General features: G+C 40.2%; 1 protein-coding gene across 2 annotated transcripts in view; it reads right to left on the bottom strand.

Annotated features, from left to right (window-relative positions):
* The window catches only part of CDH13 (cadherin 13), a 781,695-nt gene that overhangs the window by 83,037 nt on the left and 677,744 nt on the right, over positions 1-20,914 (bottom strand). For both annotated transcript variants that reach the window (XM_038368674.2, XM_038368676.2), the window contains 2 exons: positions 13,261-13,443; positions 12,589-12,842 (listed from right to left, as the gene is read on the bottom strand). In XM_038368674.2, coding sequence (XP_038224602.1) covers positions 12,589-12,842; positions 13,261-13,443 — 437 coding nt within the window. The remainder of the gene's footprint in view (positions 1-12,588; positions 12,843-13,260; positions 13,444-20,914) is intronic.

Below are 20,914 nucleotides of genomic sequence, written 5' to 3'. Positions count from 1 at the left end.
CACAAGGGACTTGAGGCCCTATGGAATTCAGATAAAGTGAAGGTTCCCAGTCTATGAAAGAACCTTCCAGATCTATGAATCCTGCCTCTACTGCTGTCCCTCACCACTGCCAATGTGGCTCCATCCAGAGCTATGGTACCATCGGCTGGTTCCCCTCATGATTTGTCAGAAGCATCCATGGAGGAGATCCAGAGATGCATTTATTCCCACTCTGGCTCATCTTCATTGGAATCTCTGCAGCAAGTGGCATACAGAAGCCTATCCTATGTTCTTCATCATCTTTCCTTTATCCTGGCTTACAAGCCCACAGAACATCCATAAAGGAGTACCCAACAATGCTTCACGGAGTGAGGAAGTTTACGTCCTCATTTTCAGGACATGACAGTACATTAATAAACACAGAGCAATCTTTGTTTCCACAACAAATTATTTATTCCCTTCTTGCAATGATTTAACCCAGAGAGTCTGGCTTCTTATTTGTCTGATCAATTAAGACTGTTTAATCCTTTACACTCATGCAGGAAAGAGACTCTCCTTTCCTCAGAGAACTTGCCTCATGCACTTGGGGTGAGATTCTTCTCTCTGGTGGAACTTATTGCTTTGTCCAGCTCTAAGGTTGAGGAGAATGTCTGGTGGTAGTGGTGGTGTGTGAAGTGCGGATGAATGTCAGGTTTTCTCACCTGTGGGGTCATTTTCAGCCTCCTTTCACAGCTCTGGTAGGACCTGAATTCCAGATCTGGCAGATTTTTAAATTCTCTCCATCCTAAGGATTTTATTCCAGCCATTAATTCTCTTCAGTCTCATTTCTCTAGTTTGTTCCCACCAGAGAGATTCTCTTGCCAGCTCTTCCTCACAGTTAATTCAAAGTGTGTGATCTCTCCAGGCAGTGCCAGTCAAATGCCCTGTAGCTGCAAATAATTCTCAGAACAGGAGAAACACTGATAGATATTGGACCCAATTTTCCTCTCACCCCTCGTAACCCCACTTCAGTTATACGTGTAAAAGTGGTGTGTGAAGAGAATAAAGCATACCCATCCCTTTCTAGAAGCCTCTCCAATCTCAATATCTTCACCCCTTTTCTCCTCATTTTACTGTTAGTCTAAACAGTTTGTTACACAGGGAAAGAATTGTATATTTATCTCACCACTTAATAAACGAAAGACACGTCAGTTCATTCAGATTACCAAGGAGCAATGAACATGAATCTTTCATTCAAAGTTTTTCCTCTTTGAGTATTAGTATTACAACTACACCACAATACATCTCACTTATCAATATACTTACACTGCTACTATAACCACATACAAGAAAAGGTTTTCAGTGAAAATGATGTTCTGAAGGGTGGTCTGTAAGAATTCCCTCTATAGCATGAAGTAATGGGCAGGACTGTTTCTTTCAGAATGAGGTGATTCAAGCCTCTTCCACTCCCATCTCTGGATTCCACTGCTACAATTAGCTTCTCTGGACGCATGCTATGTGTTTCAAAGATCTTGGCAGGAAGGGGAGGATAGGAATGACTTGTACATTAGTCCAAGTTTTCATGATTTCGCTCTCCATCTCCATTATTTTTAAAGCAGTTTGTACTCCCCAATATACATCATCTTCAGATTTAGAGATGCACTCCAAATTCCCAGAGTGTGGATTTTGAACAGGCCATAAATACAGCTTCAGAGCTAACTCAAGATGCTCTTGGGTATAACTTAAAATGAAAAACCCTGGTGCTGCATACTGAGAGTATGGCTCAGCCATTAATTTTTAAAAATAAGATCTATTTTTCTATCTGTATAAGGAAAACAATCTCCTGATGTTAGGAGTCCAAAGACAACCCTTTCTGACTCTGGAAGACATATTTAACAAGGACTGTGTGTATTACTTCATAAGCATGCACTCTTACTTTGAGACTTGCTGTCCCTCTCTCATTACACAGTACTTCCTTAAAATGATTGCAGTGCAACCTAAAGCGAATTTATTGACCTGTGCCTACAATAAAAGTGTGTCTTAAAAAAGAACCAGTATGCATCGGAGTAAACAAAATTAATCCCTTAACAGTTGGCGAGGAATGTTGTTTGAAGTCTCATCATTCTTGGACACAGGGTGCTCAGATTTGCTTGAAAAAACCCAACTTGCAGAACAGAATGAAATACATTTCTTGAATTAGTTTAATGATGCATGGCTTCTGATTTCACTACATATAAACTAGTAACTGGCAGCACACATGGAAATAACAGATGTAAACCATTTCTTACTTTATTCCACTGAATTATGCTTAGTTTCTCCAATGTTTGGGAATCACGATGAACTCACCGAACTTGCAAATTTCACATTTAATGTAATCTCAACACTACCTTACAGGCCTTTAGGAAACTGCTACATCTTTTCAAAGATGAAACATGGCAGTTTTCACTTACACCAGCATAATTCTGGAGGATCTCCACTGACTTCAGTGGATTGCACTAGGCACTGACTCTAGGTTTCTAAAGATAGAACAGAGCAAAATCTGGCTCACTTGTAAAAGTAACCACCAATGGACTTAGTAGATACTACACTGCCCGGTTGCACTTTGAACAAAGATATTAAGAAATGAGTATCATTCTTTAACTCATTGTCTGAGAAACTCAGGACTTGTCAACACTTACAGCACTGCAGCTGTGTAGCACTTAGTGAAGATGCTATGTATGCCAACAGGAGGGTTTCACCTCTCTGAGAGGCGGTAGCTATGTCAACAAGAGAAGACCTCCCATTGACCTAGAACTGTCTAAACCAGGAGTTTAGTTGATATCCCTGTGTGCTTAGGGGGGTGGGTTTTCCACACCCCTGAGTGATGTAGTTATACCAACATAAGTTTGTAGTCTAGACCAGGGCTCAGCATTATTACTTTCACAGACCGTTATTCAAGAAAGAAGCCCCATTAGAATTTGTCAGTGTGTTGCTTTAAGGCTCAAGTCCAGAATAAGAAGTAAAACAAAGTCTGTTTTACATTTCAACATAGACAGCTGTTGTTTGGAAATCATGCTATGAACAGCAAGTACTGATTATGATCTCAATTCCACTAGTATAAATCAGGAGCCATACCATCAAAGCCACTGGAGATATTCTGGTTTCATATTGGTGTATTTCCACTGACTTCAAACGCATTGTAAGTGAGATCAGAATCAGACCTTAAGATTGTTAACATGTCAAATTTACTGTAAAATAGCCACATTGGCTTTCAACATAATGCAGCTGAGACCGCCTCAATATTCTTCTTATTTATTAATTCATTTGTATTATTGTACTTAGGAGCCCAAGTTATGAATCAGGACCGCATTGCGCTAGGTGCTGTACAAACTATGAAAGTGGGCCTTCAGCTATCTATTCAGACATCCTTGATATTATATGGCATCAACTGGGATTGACTACAGATGAGTTGCCAAAATTATTGCATATAATTTTGACAAAAGTTTCCATTTCTATGAGCCTCATTCTAGCATGGATTCTATTTCTAAGCACTCCAGCTTCACATACATCTTGTCAGATAGGAATTAAGGCCATTTTAATGTTGTTATTTAATTAATTATACATGCTGTATTCCATAAACTATTTTTTTTCCTGGAGATGTTTCTACAGTAACCAGTCACATCACTTACCAAGAATGAAAGTTGCAATAATATACTTACATAAATAATTAAAAATCCTAGAGCAGAGTAAGTAATAAAAATATATTGCATGATAAAACATGAAACCAGAGAGCATTGCTTTAATTAAAAATTATAAGTACGCTGCAGTAAACAACTTAGTTTGAAGTCTAACTATTGAGTATCCTGTACTTGTTGAATCCAAAGAGCAAAAAAATGACAAAACTGATCTCTCCATGCAGACAAATTATTAAGGCCGGTAACTATGTTTAATTAAGATCTACTGTTAATAATGGATTTCAGAAAGCAAGGCTCTTCTTTTAATTTCCCAAGGTAGAAAATGTTATTAAATTTGGCCTTTAACTTTGCATTGACACATAGCCTTGAAACTTCTGATTAAAATTTCAGAGGTGGGAAAGAAGCACCCAAAATTAAACTCTTAAATCTTGCACAAAAATAACAGTAATCCCTGATTAAGAAATCAAATTTGAGAAACTTCATTATCAGTCTATTAATAAATTGTTGGATTATAATTAATAAGGGGGCTTCTGGATTTATTATTAGTATTTATTATTATTGTTATAAAAAGTTGGAAGCTGTAGAAGGAACTGAATACTTCAGAAGAAATACAGGTTAATATAGGTTAATCAGTCTTAGAATTTCAATTGTACGTTAACTGGTTCCATTGCTTTCTCCCTGTGCACACAGAGGGACAAAATTTTGCTCTCAGTTACATTAGTGTAAATGGGGAGAAACTCTGTTGGTTTTGTCTACCGGTTCTTGTTTTGAGGGTTTGATTCAAATACCACTGTACTCAAGGGGAGCCTTTTCAATGACTCCAGATAAGGACATGATTGTCCAAAGCCTGGCTTGAAATTAAAATTACTCTAGATCTAAACAGAGGTAACTAAGGGCACAATTGGACTTGAATCCTGAAGTGTATGGTTGTGAGTTTTAGTTCCCAGTATGATGTTTATAACTCTAATAACTTCCCTTGAATGTTAATGCAGGTGCACTGCTAACCATATGCATACCAATATCTAGACCTACAAGTACATGGGTTTTGATTCTTGCAAATACTTGGAGTCTTTGAATACTTCAAACTGAAGAACTAGAAGGAAAATTGTCTCAAAAATACAGATGCCTATAGGAATCTTTATAAGGCAAGCTACCTTTTCCAAAGAGACAAGTCATTTAAATCAGATTCAGATATTTGGTGCTCAAAGAATAGATTCAGTTTGATTTGGAACCATGGTACAGAAACGTTTCTTTATGTTATATTCATGGTTTTTAAAGTGTAGTTGTTACACTATGTTGGTGGTCATTACTAATAGCTACCAGCACCTCCTAGTTGTTGGTACAGCAAATTGAAAATACCTTTTTGGCCATGAATGGTCTCATACATTAGTTGCAATACACTGAAAACAAAGGTGGGTGACGTGAACAAAACTCCTCATACCTCTATCTGTACAGACATACATTTTGCAACTGGCATATGTATTTTGTTGGGAATAATGGATGCGTGGATCAGGGATGCGGGCATGCGGTTCACACAGACGCATATGGATCAGGGATGTGGGCATGCACACACAAACCGAGACTTGCACTTACCCATTAAGGCTAAATTGCAAATGCTTTTCTCTTTCATATAAATGTCTAATCCTTTATTGACTCTTCATAAGTTATTTGATTCAATAAGACCCAGCAGCAGTGAGTTCCACTGCTTAACTACATTACATGAAAAAACCTTCCTTTTCTCTATTTTTTATTTTGTTCAGTGTTTTCTATTTCTTGTATCAAAGAGAAGATATATACAGCCTGATTAGCCTATTCTGAGTCACACACTATTTTCCATACCTCTATTATATTTCCATTTGTTTTTCTCCTTATAAAATTAATAGTCCTTGTCTTGTAAAATACTTCCTCATATATGATCACTATCCACTCTCGGCCCTCTACCTCATTGTTGTGCTTTTTCTGGATGTTCAGCATGAGAGAAGAAAACATCTCTTTTGGGTAAAAGAAAATTCCAATTTTTGGCAGTGCCGATATTGTCCACATTAAGTTGTGGGCTCTGGGAACCTTTCATTTAGCTTATGAAATATTATTATTCAGAATTTCAGGAGTCCTCTGCAGCAGGTTGTGACTAGTAGTAGATTGCAAAAGGATTTATGCTGCTTAGCTGCCTGCATACGCTATTTGAAAAGCAAACTAGAGTTCCCAGTGATCCACTAATACCACCTATAATTTGCATTCCCAACATAATCATTAAAAAAATTGGCAAAAATCAGCAAGTCTGGTTGAGAAGTACAGATAACAGATTCAGGATTATAAGAAAAACCTACTGCATGATTTTCTTAACCCATTTCACGTATACTCCCTATTCTCTTGGGGCTGCTCTCTTAGCAGAACAAGATCAAACATTGCAAATAATTAATGAGCCTTTTCTTATCAAATAGCTCCCATGAAAATACTTAAAACTGTCAATAAATTTAGCCCTGTATATGCTAAACTCAATACCAACACCAAAGGGTATTTGGGACTTTTTTTCTACATGAGTCAGGCTTTGAATAATGCACATGAGGGTCATATTGCTGTATCTGACGTGATAGAAATTCCACAGCTCTTTTCCATCCATCAACAGAAAGCTATGACAATAGTGAATGAAATAAGAATTCTCCGCAGCAAAGACTAAAATGAAATAAATGGCTAAAAATGCATTCAATAAATAAATACATTTAAAAAAACTGGGGAAATGACATAAGTTAAGATCCATCCTTCAAATAATCTGATTTTTAAGTGACAACATTTACAGGTACTCTTGATACAGAAAAACAAAATATTCATAGTCTATTAACTAGATGTTTTTGAGATGATGCAGGGAATTGAAATCTTTAATTATATGCAGTACCTTTCCCCCCTACATTAAATGTTGAGTACTCTTACCTGTTTAAATTAATCTTCACATCATTTTAATCCCCACCTCTCAATCCAGTCCTTCACAACACTATGCTGATACATGCTTATTTACACTGAATTTCATTAATCACCCATAGACTCATTTTCCAAAAGAAGTGCCCAGTCACTTCTAAACAACCCTTGTGATGATGGACAAATCCACACATGGATTGGCATTGTGGTCTCTACGGGTACATAAGAACATAAGAATGGCCACACTGGGTCAGACCAAAGGTCCATCGAGCCCAGTATCCTGTCCTCTGACAGTGGCCAATGGCAGGTGCCCCAAAGGGAATGAACAGACAGGTTATCATCTAGTGATCCCTGTCACCCAATCCCAGCTTCCGGCAAACAGAGGCTAGGGACACCATCCCTGCCCCTCCTGGCCAATAGCCATTGATCGACCTATCCTCCATGAATTTATCTAGCTCCCTTTTGGTAGAGCCTTAGTGCCTACCCTGTAATCACTGGGAACTCAAAGATTCAATTGACTTTGCCTGGAGTGTAGGGTAAACAAGGAATACAGGAGCGGGCCAACACCGCTTGAGCTACAGAGCTTATCCATGGCCTTGTTGCTACCTCTCATGGAAAAAAGGAAATACAGAAGGGTAAAAAATGACTTCTAAACCTCCATGAAGTTTATCATAAAGTCAAAACTGCATTCTTCCTTCACGCAAATGGTGTTTGCAACCTCATGAGGTAAGGACTCAGGAGAAGGGGTCACAGACTGCACTGCCCAAGAGAATCCATAGGGAAATCAAAGTACAATGTTTCTTAATCCCTCTTACATTATTCTATGGTACCTTTCTACCATTCATCTTCAATTCCCTGCAACAAGGCTCCATTTCTAACTGGAAATTCTCCTGGGAAGCATATTACAAAGAGTGGCTGCTCACTGACTTTTCTCCTCACATGCCCCCTCTCAATCTTTAATGACCGACAATGCAGCTGATCTGTAGAGGGACTCCCCAGGCTACAGCCTCTGGTCCTCCCTTCTGCATTCTACATCCTCGCTCCACCCAGTTTTGCTTCCCTCATCCAGCTCAAGTGTCTAAGCATCTGATTGAAACTCCTCCTCTGATATGCAGGAAGGTAGAGTTAAGGTTATTTTAAAAAAATACGATTTTGAGACTAACATCATTGAATGACTTGTGTGTTCTTTCTAAATTTTCATCCAGTTCACCAGAGACTCCAGGAACCGTTTTTAACTGTAAAAATAATCTGCTTTTTTGGGCTGGAAAAATTATTTCCCTCTTTCCACAGGAGCCTTCCCAGAACACTGGTAGGTCATCATCATAAGCTGCCTAATATAGGCTGTGCTCTCAAGAGATTCAGATCAGGAAAATAGCAATCAGATGTCATGAAATAATTTTAAAATTGATTCTCCATGTTTAAATATGAGAAGATGGCAGCATTTAATAATAGCCAACTCTGTTCCTCAGAGATAGAGTATATGTATGGAATTATATTTCTGTAGTACAGAAGACATCATCATGTGGCTGGTGAGAGGAAGACAGCTAAGGGAGTTAGCCAGCTGCTGAATATCTCAGGGTTTTCTGGCTTCCTGCTATTGATTAACTTTGGTGGGCAAAAAATGAGCACTTTTCTGTGCTAGGATCTTGTCATCCAGGTTAGTAGGACTCTGGGTTAGTTTACTGGTATGGTGTGGTTGAAGTCTAAGCTCAGTTGCTGTCTGAGCTAGGTCACCCTGCAGTTAGGTGGGTTAATACCTGAATACAAGTGGGGCTCTTTGAAGTGAGAGCAGTACAATTTTTTTTGACTAGGCCAGAGATTAGAGGTGGCTGAGTGAGAGAGGGTGAGTCACCCATTCCATTTGAGAGTGCATGTGGGGCCCAAGCTTTAAAAAGCACACAAGTTCCTTGTGGCTGATAAGATGTAGCTGCTGGGACAAAGGCTGCTGGAAGACTAAGGGAGTGAACCAGCTGGGTTCTTCAGCAGAAAAAGGCAGAGAGGTAATGGTTGTTTTTTGTTTCTTTGTTTGTTTCTTTAATTTGCAGATACTCTACAAGGACGAACCTGCAATGAGAGGAAAATGGCATATTTACAGCACCGTTGCCAGCTCATCCTCTGGGTGCCCCTGTGGAAGTCTTGGCCAGACAGGAATCCTGACCCTGGAGACTTCTACCTAAGTTCTGGTCTTGACTTGCTGGGAATGCAGCCTGTATGTCCATGATGAGAAAGTCAGGCAGGGGGAACCACCTGGGTTAAGAGGCATGTGTTAGTGGAGTCCCTCAAGAAACAAGTAAAAGAGCTGCAGGAAGAGGTGACTCATCTGCATAGCATCTGGGGGCAGAGAGACTGCATTGACAGGGTGCACATGGAGATGTCTGAGAGGGAGGAAACTAGCCGACTAGAGAAGACTGCAGTGGCATTAGAGGAGAAAGAAGAACCAGTTGCTCTAGGGAGGAGACTGGCTGCTGGTGACCTCAGGCAGTGGATAGGGCTCCATCCCCCACCCTTATCCCCCATCCACCACAGTCAAAAACCAGAACGCTGTACTGGCAACAAGAGAGGAGCAGACCCCAATGGCTGAGGAAGAGAAGTCACCTGCTCCTCCCCTAAGGCTGGGAGGCTCAAGAGGAGAAGACACAGGGTAGTGTGATCAGGGACTCCCTTCTGAGAGGGATGGAAGCATCCCTCTGTTAACGTGACACAGGAGGCATTCTGCCTGCCTGGAACCTGCACCTGAGATTTCAGAGTAGCAGCCGTGCTAGTCTGTATTTGCAAAAAGAAAAGGAGTACCTGTGGCACCTTAGAGACTAACAAATTTATTAGAGCATAAGCTTTCGTGAGCTACAGCTCACTTCATCGCATGCATCCGATGAAGTGAGCTGTAGCTCACGAAAGCTTGTGCTCTAATAAATTTGTTAGTCTCTAAGGTGCCACAGGTACTCCTTTTCTTTTTGCACCTGAGATGTTACAGAAAGGTTGCCAAGGCTCATCTGTCCTTCTGACCACTATCCCATGCTGCACATCCACTTGGGCACTAATGACACTGCCAGGTCTGACCCTGAGCACATTATCACTGACTACAGGGCTCTGGGAGCAAGGGTGAAGGAGGTGGGGGTGCAGATGAGAATCTCTTCCATTCTCCCAGTTGAGGGTAAGGGCCTAGGCAGAGACACATGCACCCTGGAGATGAGTGCAAAGCTGTACAGATGAAGTTGACAGGATGTCTTTGCCTTCCTCAACCATGGGGTGCTATTCTGAAAAGGAGGACTGCTGGGAAGAGATCAGATCCACCTGACCAAGAAGAGGAAGAGTATTTTTGGACACTGACTAGCCAACCTAGAGAAGATGGCTTTAAACTAGGCTCAAAAGGGGGCAAGTGATAAAAGCCTACCGGTAGATATAAAAAGGTGACCTTGATAGAGGGCGAGAAGATGCAGGTGGAGGGAATGAAAAATGACAATAGTGCCATAGAAGCAACAAAATGGAAGAGAGTGGGGAATCTGCTTAACATCTTAAAAGTCTGTATGCAACTGCAAGGGGTATGGGGAATAAAGAGGAAGAACTGGAAGGCTTAGTACACAAGTTAAATTGTAACTTAATTGGCATCACTGAGACTTGGTGGGGGATAAACCTCATAACTGGAATATTGCTATAGAGGAGTATCGCTTGCTCAGGAAGGACAGGAAGGGGAAAAAAAGAGGAAGTGTTGCTTTATACATCAAGAATATATACAGTTGTTCTGAGGTCCAGGAGGAGGTGAAAGGCTGGCCAGTTAAATATCTCTGGGTGAAGATTAATGGGGAAACAAAACATGGTAAGGGTATATTTGAGACCACCAAATCAGGAGGAGGAAGTAGATGAGGCATTTCTAGAACAAACAACAAATATCCAAATTTGGTAAGTAATGAGGGGTGGGGGGCGTCAACTACTCAGACATCTGTTGGATAAGTAATACAGCAAAACACAAAATCTTCAGTAAGTTCTTAGAATGTATTGGGGACAACTTATTGTTTCAGAAGGTGGAGGAAGTAACCAAGGACAGCGATTTAAGACTTGATTCTGACAAACAGGGAAGAACTGGCTTTGAATCTGATCATGGAAGGTAATTTAAGTAAAGTGATCATGAAATGATAGATTTCATGATTTTGAGGAAAGGAAGAAGAACAGAACAGAACAGAATAATAAGGAAAATGAACTTCAAAAAAGCAGACTTGAACAAACTCAGAGAACAGGTAGGTAAAGTCCCATATCTAAGGGAGCATATCTAAGGGGAAAAAGAGTTCAGTTTTTCAGAGACAATATTGAAGGCACAACAGGAACAATCTTCATGTGAAGGAAAGGCAGGAAGAATAGGAAGAAATGATTATGGCTCCATCAGGAGCTTTTTAATAACCTGAAAATCAAAAAGAAATCTTACAAAAAGTGGAAATACGGACAATTTACTTTGGATGAATACAAAAGAATAGCACAAGCATGTAGGGACAAAATCAGAAAGGCCAGGACACGAAATGAGTTACATCTAACAAGTTTCAGAGTAGCAGCCGTGTTTTTCTTTTTGTGAATACAGACTAGGAGGACTTGTGGCACCTTAGAGACTAACAAATTTATTTGAGTATAAGCTTTCATGAGCTACAGCTCACTTGCATCCGATGAAGTGAGCTGTAGCTCACGAAAGCTTATGCTCAAATAAATTTGTTAGTCTCTAAGGTGCCACAAGTACTCCTTTTCTTTTTACATCTAACAAGGGACATAAAAGGCAATAAGAATTTGTTCTAGAAATAAACTAGAAGCAAGCAAAAGACAAAGAAAAGTGTAGGCCCACTACTTAGGGGGATGGAGAGCTAATAACAGGTAAAGGCTGAGGGGCCTAATGCCTATTGTTCTTCAGTCTTCATTAAAGAGGTTAATTGTGTCCAGATGCTCAACATAATTAATAGTAACAACAAGGGGGAAAGAATGCAAGCCAAAACAGGGAAATAGCAGGTTAGAGAGTATTTAGATAAGTCAGATGTGTTCAAGCCAGCAGGGCCTGATGAAATTCACCCTAGGATGCGTTAAGGAACTAATTGAAACATTCTTGCAACCAATAGAAATTATCTTCAGGAAGCCATGGAGGACAGGTGAGGTCCCAGAGGACTGGAGGAGAGCAAACATAGTACCCATCTTTAAAAAAGGGAACAAAGAGGACATGAGGAATTATAGATTAGTGTTGATTGGTTCACTGTCAAACTGGGACAGCAAATCTTGTAGGCTCCCTTAGGTGTCTGTCCTGGGTCTGGTACTATTTAATATATTCATTAATGACTTGGATAATTGAGTGGAGAGTATGCTTATAAAATGTATGGATAACACCAAGCTGGGAGGAGTTGCAAGCACTTTGGATGATTGGATAAAAATGCAAATGGAACTTGGTAAACTGGACAATTGGTATGAATGAAATTCAATCAATACAAGTGCAAAGGAAGGAAAAATCAAATGCACAACTATAAAATGGAGAATATCTGGGTAGGTAATATTACTGCTGAAAAGGATCTTGGGGGTTATAGTGAATCACAAATTGAATATGAATCAACAATGTGTTGCAGTTGCAAAAACGGCTAATATAATTTTGGGGTGTATTAACAGAAGTATTGTATGTAAGACAAGGGAGGTAGTTGTCCCACTCTATTCAGCACTGGTTTCAGAAGGAGCATTGTGTCCAGTTCTGGGTGCCACACTTTAGGCAAGTGAAGAAGTGGTTTTTACCCACGAAAGCTTATGCCCAAATAAATCTGTTAGTCTTTAAGGTGCCACCGGACTCCTTCTTGTTTTTGTGGATACAGACTAACATGGCTACCCCCAGATACTTGGAAAACTATTGCCACCTGCCTATTGTAGTTCTTTGTCTTCGTGATAATGAAGCTCTTCATTCTCAAAAAGAAATCCTCACTCATTATCCAGATCCCAAATTAATTTAATTTAATGTGGTACTAACAGCCAAGCTCTTCAGGCACAACAGACATTTATATTCACTTTTTTGGTAGACTTAGAATATTGCACTCACCGAATAGTCTGGTGTTGCAAGGTATCTGGATCTGTGGCGTTTACTGTTAACACAACACTGCCTGTGGGGATGTTTTCTTGTTTGGTTACCATCATTGGGTCTGGGTGGAAAACAGGGCCTTCATTTACATCCAGAACAGTGATCTGAACTGTTGCTGTAGAACTGGGGCCGTAGGCTATGTCCGGAACCAGTGGGTCTTCATTTTCTACTTTGATCAGCAGTGTGTGGAATGCTGAGATCTCGTAGTCTAAAGGCTGTAAGACACACCAAGAAATCAGAGTACCAGATGCAAAGAGCATATGTAACATTCATCCTTGTAAAAGTGACAGAATTAGCCACAAAAAACAGCACCTCTATCACTATCATGAATACATCCTGCTGTCTGGTCAAAGTTCAGCAACTGACAAGTTGTGTTGTCTCCGTCTCATACTTTGTGTATATATAGCCACACAACAAAACCACAGCATGTACTCTAGCATAGTAGCAGAGCTACTAGCTTCCAGTAAGCAGGGTTATTGTGTTATTGTAACACAAAAGGAGTGACATGTATTGCCTAAACTGAACTGCAAGTCAATAATATACTTTCGACATGCTAATTCCAGTAGTTGGTCCTTTTCATGTGTAATGCACCTCACAGTAATAATAAATTACACAAAAGCAAATTGTCCTTACTTTGACAACAGAGAGCATCCCCTCATTGGTCTTTGGGTTGGTATGGATTTCAAAACTCTGTCCTGGGTTTCCATTGATAATGGTGTATACAGCTCTCCAGGCCCCTGTTGCTGGGTCATCTCGGTCTTCAACAGTTAAATTCACTATCACTCCTGTGACTCCTTCCTTTACAGTGGCTTGGAACTAAAACAATAATCGTTATTAGTACTATTAACAATAATAATAGTTACTATTTTCTAGTAATGACCATACAATTTTTTTTTGTTCAAGACAGCATTCATTATTTACATCAGAAGAAAGATGGAATACTTGAGTGAAACTAAATTTCATAGGCCATAAATAATACATTCCCAGAGCATGAAGAGTAAGGTACTATATCATTACTGCACTGCTTCTGTTCTTGATAGATTGTAGATAAGTAACAATGTGATAGAAAACACCCTTTGAAAGCACTTGACTGAGACGAAAAAAATCATCTAGTAACTTCAGTTAATGCACTACAGATAATACACGGAGGTGTGGAAGTGCACAACTATTCAGAACTAAAAGGGTGGATGGAACACGATTCATTCTTCTTCTAAGATTCTTGCTTTTTGACCTTTTACAAAGTCCCCCCGCCCCTTTTAATTGCTCATTACAGTGGTCATAAATAAATAAAATATTTGACTTGTGTCCCTTATCTTGCTTTTTCTCCGATGAGTTTCTCTGGGATAGAATAATTGGGGTTCATTTTACTACTTAGTTTCCATACCTATCATGCATTACATTCTCTTTTCAGAGGGAAGAACTGTCATTATGGGAAGTTGCCCCTATTTTGCAGGTCAATTAACCAAATCTTACCTGGATAATCTACAACTTGATTATGATCCAATCAAACTGTATATGAACACTATTCTCACTTAGTAGGGGTATATTAGGTAAACCATCACAGATGCACATGAATTTCAGACACAATAATATTCCTCACTTCTAAAGCACTGGCAGCTGAAGCACTTTATATTAATTAATTTAATGAATACATCTCTCCATGGTCTTGTGGTGGGGAAGAATTTTGATAGATTGATTTTATGGATGGATAAACTGAGGCTCAGAGATAGATTCAAGGCCCAACCTTGAGAAGTACAGATTACCTGCAGCTCAATTTTAGATCATTAGGAGCTGGGAGATCTCAGCATCTCTCAGGATTAACCCCCTCAATGGCCCTATCCTGCAAACTTCACTAATGTAAGAAGCCCCCATTCCCCTAAATGGTTTGCCTGTGGCTGCTTTGTCAGTGGCTATACTGTTTTTTATTCCCAGGGACAAAATTCATCCATTGTGCATCTCTAGCAGTGCCAATACTTTTGCCCCAGGCGTCATGATGAGGAGTCCTTTGCTCTATTTTATCAACCTCTGTCAAGGTTCCTTCCCCACTCTGAACTCTAGGATACAGATGAGGGGACCTGCATGAAAAACACCCTAAGCTTATTTTTACCAGCTTAGGTTAAAACTTCCCCAAGAATAAACTATTTTACCTTTTGTCCCTGGATTTTATTGCTGCCACCACCAAGCATCTAACAAATATAACCAGAAAAGAGCCCACTTGGAAATGTCTTTCCCCCCAAAATCCCCCCAAGCTCTACACCCCCTTTCCTCGGGAAGGCTTGATAAAAATCCTCACCAATTTGCATAGGTGAACACAGACCCAAAATCCTTGGATCTTAAGAACAAGGAAAAAGCAATCAGGTTCTTAAAAGAAGAATTTTAATTAAAGAAAAAGTAAAAGAATCATTTCTGTAAAATCAGGATGGTAAATACCTTACAGGGTAATCAGATTCAAAACATAGAGAATCCCTCTAGGCTAAACCTTAAGTTACAAAAAGACACAATAACAGGAATATACATTCCATTCAGCACAACGTATTTTATCAGCCATTTAAACAAAACAGAATCTAACACATATCTAACTAGATTGCTTTTTAACTCTTTTCAGGAGTTCTGACCTGCATTCCTGCTCTGGTCCCAGCAAAACCAACACACAGACAGAGAGAAGCCTTTGTTTTTCCCCCTGCCCCAGCTTTGAAAGTATCTTGTCTCCTCATTTTGATCAGGTGCCAGCAAGGTTATCTTTAGTTTCTTAATCATTTACAGGTGAAAGTGTTTTTCGTCTGGCCAGGAGGGATTTAAAGATGGTTAGCTTTCCCTTTATATTTATGAGAACCTCACTCCCCCATAATAACAGAACATTTTGAGAGATTACAGGGATTTCCAAATATTATCCAAGATAAAGATCTAAACTATAATCTTATTACAATATAGACTTTGCATTCTGGTTACCTGTAGGTACAATTTGATTCCCAATACTAAAATATAGGGGAGGCAACTGTGTCTTTTTCTGTCCTCATGTCTTTTTCATTTCTTCCAACAGACTTGACTTAGGTTCTCAAGCCCTTTTTGAATGTATCTGGAGAATCTGAGTGCATGCATTAAAATTCATTTATTTCAAGCTCTTGAGCTTTAGACTTGATTTTCTAAGAAGGGCAACATTATTGATTGTCTGTTTCTATTGTCTTCAGTACAGTTGGCAAGGAATTTAAAGATTCTTTTGATTTTGGGAGTTAATACATAGGTTGTTATTGAGCTTCGGTTCAGGCAGATCATTAAGCTCATTTACAGCTTAATTAACCTGAAATAATACTTTAACAATATGTTAACTTGACTTCAAATGGATCAAAAGAAAATACAATATTAAGAACCTCAAATATAATGGAGCAGTGGTTACCAAGAAGGTGCTCCACGCCACATAGAAAAGTGCTGTAACTTATAAAGCACACTTGTTCGGGTCTCATGTTTTGAAAGAATCCACCATTTCTTTTAGCATTTAGGGCCTGAATCTCAGAGGTGCTAAGCACCTGTTGAAATCAGCTTTCCAAGTTCAGTCCCATGACTGATTTGTCAATTAGCAAGTTCAGTAGTGATCCCTCTCCAGTCTGTTAACAGTTTAAGTTCTGCCACCCTGCAAAATTTATTGGATGTTGACCCAGGAACAATGGGAAACATACACTGGAGTATGGTTAAATATGGAGGACTGAACTTTATTTAAAACTATTAACAAACTGGGTAGCCCACAACTTCACACTACCCAGCTGGATTGTTCCAGTACAGACTTCAACTGGCACACCAATGGCCCCAGGGGCGGCAAACATGAGGGTGAGTGTAAAGGCCAAGTCCCCTTTACGCTATCAGGCCTGTCCAGGGATCCTGAGAGGAAGCAGGAGTCCTGCCCAGCCTCCCTCCTTCATACCAGAGATAAGTTGAGGACAGCAACAGGCTGTGCAAGACAAGGAGGCATACCCTCTCACCATGCATTGTACTCAGGATCAATGCCCAGGCAGTCCATTGGGTCACAGGGACCTAAAACCAGACCTTTTTCTAACCTAATATCACACTGCCTCATGCTTTCTTAGAGGTGGGTCTCAACTGGCACCAGTGGCCCGTGTAGACTATAAACCTGAGGATGGGTATCAACACCACGGGCCCATTACACACTCAGGCCTGCCTGAAAAGTAGCATCCCAGCCCACTTCCCTCCTTCATGCTGGCGATAGCAGAGATAAGATTAGGGTAATCTAAGGTGTGCAAGACATTGGTGCAGACCCCCTCAGCATGGATAGCGGTGCCCATGGCCACTGTAAAGGGAGGCCAAAAATAGCTACTTGCCTGGGCAGCAAACAGCAGTCACTTTCCTTACCCTCCAGTTTTCCCCTCCTATTATCACCCACCACTGACAATGGCTGCAGCAGTGAGCAGATCATTCTCTAGTGCCAAGAAGCAGCATACAATAGCTTTTCCCTTCCTGAGTCCTGCAGGTTGGGGGTTGGGGAGAAGGGAAGAGAAAAGAAACAACTGCCCCATACACATATTGAAGGCAAAGGGGGTAGGGGGAGAAGACGAGGACACCTGGCACATGGCCCTAGTTGCTCCTAGTTGAGTTTTTGTGCCCCCGTTCCCACTCTCAGGGTACTTCCACTTTTCCCAGACCCACTGCAGCCACAACTCAGTAGCAAGATGAGCATTTACTATTATTGACATTTTTTACTTAAAAAAATAAAAGAGATCAGCACATTCAATATTTTAAGCTTTTTCTCAGTCTTGGTTCTATACAATTACTAGCCATGCACTGCAAAGGCCAAATTTTCAAAGGTGTTCAGGACCCAACACCTCCCATTTAGACACTAAATAGGTGGCCAGATTTCAAGAGATCTCAACTCCTATTTAAGTCCCTAGGCCATGATCCTGCACCATTAAAATCAATGAGAGCTTTGTCATTGACATCGACAAAGGTAGGGTCAAGGCCCAATCGAGGGATTGGGACTCGTGCTCCTAATTCACATAGGTGTTTTTGAAAATGCCACCCCTGAATCAAGTGGACAGATTTTTCATATGCACTCAGTACTCCCCTGCAGCTCTCACCAAGAATACGAAGAGCTGGTGGGTGTTGAGCACTTTGAAAATGTGGACATGTGTCATTAGGTGCCTAATTCAGAGCGGAGTCCTTCTGAAGATCTAGCCCTTAAGGTAAATATAGAAGAACAGCCCAGTTATGATACCGGACTCTGGGAAAAGCAGGCAGAGGTTCTAAGGTTTTTCAACCAGTTCACGGAAGATGAAAGTCAATTTAAGGACATTTGATTTAAGAATACCTTAGCTGAGGATGGTTCTCCTATGCACTCGGCACTCTTACCTACTCCTTTTTCAGGCAGAACCCCCAGTGGCTTCAATGACAGTGAGTTAGCAATTCAGAAAAGGGCACTTAGACCTGGTGTGGCCAGAAACCTTCAGAGCTTATGATACCAGCAGGTCAAGTAACAGAAATTCCTCTGGGAAAGGCAACGATGTTAAACCCAATAACTCCAACCTTCAAGTTATATTAACCATAGGTGTCCTGCAATTTACAAGCACTTCAGATTACCATCAAAGCAAGTGACTATTTGAAGCTGTTTAGAGTCTGGAATATTAGGGCTTGTCTACATGGGGAAGTTAAGACACAGTAAGCTAGGGTGTAAATTTAAAGCATTTTAGCTATTGCAGACTCACTCCCTGTTAGGACACTGATTGTGCACTAAAGTGTGCCCCCAGGCAAATTAGTTTAGCACACTTCCAAAGTGCATTAAGCTAATGTGCTCAAAGGTACCCTTAGCGCGTGGTAAAAGTGTTCACATTGGGTGTTGGTGCGGAGTAGCTACATGCATCAGCTACTGTGGGTTTTTCCCCATGTAGACGAGCTTTAGGCTAAATCCAGGGAAGATGGATTAGGAAGCAAAGTGATCAAATGTGCATGATAAATTATCACATTGGTTCTGCTATTTAGTACGTGGATAATGTGAAGATTCTTATCACTCATATGAGAGTGTGAAAGAAGGAGCAGAGAGAGAGAGAAATTCTTACTATGGAAAAAAGTACAGTATATGCTATTCAGAGGACAAGCTCTGTGTCACTCTAGTCTGGAGGGCCCTTTTATACACAGAACAGACTCCCCAGTGACTGGAAAAAAATGTTGTAGTAACAATGGTTCCCCTTAAAAACCAAAAGCAAAAAAAGAATGGTTAAAAAAATGAACTCAGAACTCAAGCTAGTTTTGGAAATGGGGGAAACAGAGTGATAGGTTCATCATCTCTCAAAATGCAAGATTTACACTCTTAAGGCAGGATGCTGAATAGGGAAAAACTACTGCTGTGCTCTAAAAACCCCCACAGTGGCTAACATGTATAATTAGATCGCGAGTTAATTGATTTTACTCATTTTAAATATTCGCACATCCCCAAAGCACCACTATAAATTAAGAATAAAATAGATGAGTTCAGAACTTTATTTAAACTGCTGCCATCAGGACCCACATTAAAAAAAAATTTATAAATAGAACACCTTGAGACAGATGCTCAGCTGGTGTAAGTTGCCATAGTAAGTCAATGGAGCTATCTATGCTCCTTTATTACAGCTGAGGCTTTGGCTCTAAGTTTAACTCTTTCAAAAGAGTTGTGTGCCTTATTTCTAGAAATGGGCTCAAACCAAACATTCAAATCTAACTCCCTTGCCCTAGAACTGGGAAGGCAGTTCTAAGTTATAAAAAAAAGGATGATAAAACAATAAAATTTAAAGTTTTAGTTCCAAAGTAGAAAGGGCCTAATTTTACTGATTCGGTACAGTTCAAGATGGAAAAAAAATCAGAGGAACAAGAGATCTCAGGGGAGTTCCACCATTTGGAGCTGAAATCTTAAGAGATCAGCTAATGGGACTGCAGCATCAGCAAATTTAAATACTAGCCCTTGATCAAAACTCCACACTCTACCTTAAACTATCTGAAAATTGCCTTCTTGGCCAAAACAGTAACAAAGTTTCTGTAATAGGTGAGATTTTATTCATGATATGTCCATATGATGCATAATAATAAATGCCCTTGGGGTACCGTGGGTGATTAGCATCCGGCCAATGAGTATGAGCATGAAGATATGCCCTTTGTAAGGCCATTGAGCAAATTCTGCCTTAGACTAGGACACCAACCCAGCCTGAAGTAAAGAGCTGCAATGAACAGCAAATGCAATGTGAGAAAAACGTGCTTGAATTGATGATCTGTACATCAAGGCTCATTATGATTCCACAAACCGTCGGCCCCACTCAGGAACCATCACATTAAAACTGCAAGTCAGTTTTCATTAATCAGAGCACCGTTCCATTGAAGGTGTTGTGTGTGTTATCGTGGTGTTTGTTTTCCTTTCTAGATCTCATGAATGGTGAAAAACGATGAGTTATATTAATACACACAGCTCCAGAAGAGGATGTAGATAGAGCTCCCAGAGGGAGATCATTCCGCTATATTCCCCACCACCACCCGTTAGAACCACCTCACATCTATTCTTTCCCACAATCCCTTGTATTTAAAACACGAGCTCTAGATACACAGGTTTTTGCAAATTAGGTTTATTAAAGTACCGTATTTCATATTTTTAAATCTTTCTGTGCTGCTACTCAGTGGCAGCTGTGAGATATGCATATACAGTATTTATGCATTTGTTTGGTAAGAGGCTAGTGGGTTTTCTATGGCATTATAGCTAGAATACTTCCCAGGATATATGGATCTTTGGTGTGATCATACAGGTTTGTTGTGTCAAAGAACCCAGCAGGGAGAATCTCCTGAATGTCAATTGCTGACATTTATAGTGGAATTCACTTGGAGACACAAGTCAGACTTTCTGGCCAATGATAAGCCAAATCACCTGGCATTATGAATATGATCCCATCAGATGTCTCAAGCTTGCTAGATAAGAGCCTGGATAGAAATTTTCAATTAACATATGTGTGCTTTACAAAGTGATTTGATCACTCTTCCTTCTGAGTCCAATAGTGATCAAATGTCCTGGCATAGTGTTAGTGGGCACAGAGTGCAATGTAAAACAAAGGACATGACCTGCTGTGACAATTAAAGATTTACTGACCTTTTCATAAGAATAAGGCTGCTGTTAACCCTGTGACCTTGCCAAATTGCAGCTTGGAAAATTATATTCTCCCTTCATAACTCTTTCCTGTGTTGTTGTTGTTGTTGTTGTTTTTTAAGACATTCACTGTCTTTAAGTGGTGTGTAGCCTTCACTGTGCTCACACAGACAGTTGCTGTTCTTC

The sequence above is a fragment of the Dermochelys coriacea genome, chromosome 12 (assembly GCF_009764565.3).
Source record: "Dermochelys coriacea isolate rDerCor1 chromosome 12, rDerCor1.pri.v4, whole genome shotgun sequence".
Lineage (NCBI taxonomy): Eukaryota > Metazoa > Chordata > Testudines > Dermochelyidae > Dermochelys > Dermochelys coriacea.
The sequence above is the reverse complement of the archived record's forward strand: the minus strand, read 5'-3'. Positions and strand labels throughout refer to the sequence as shown.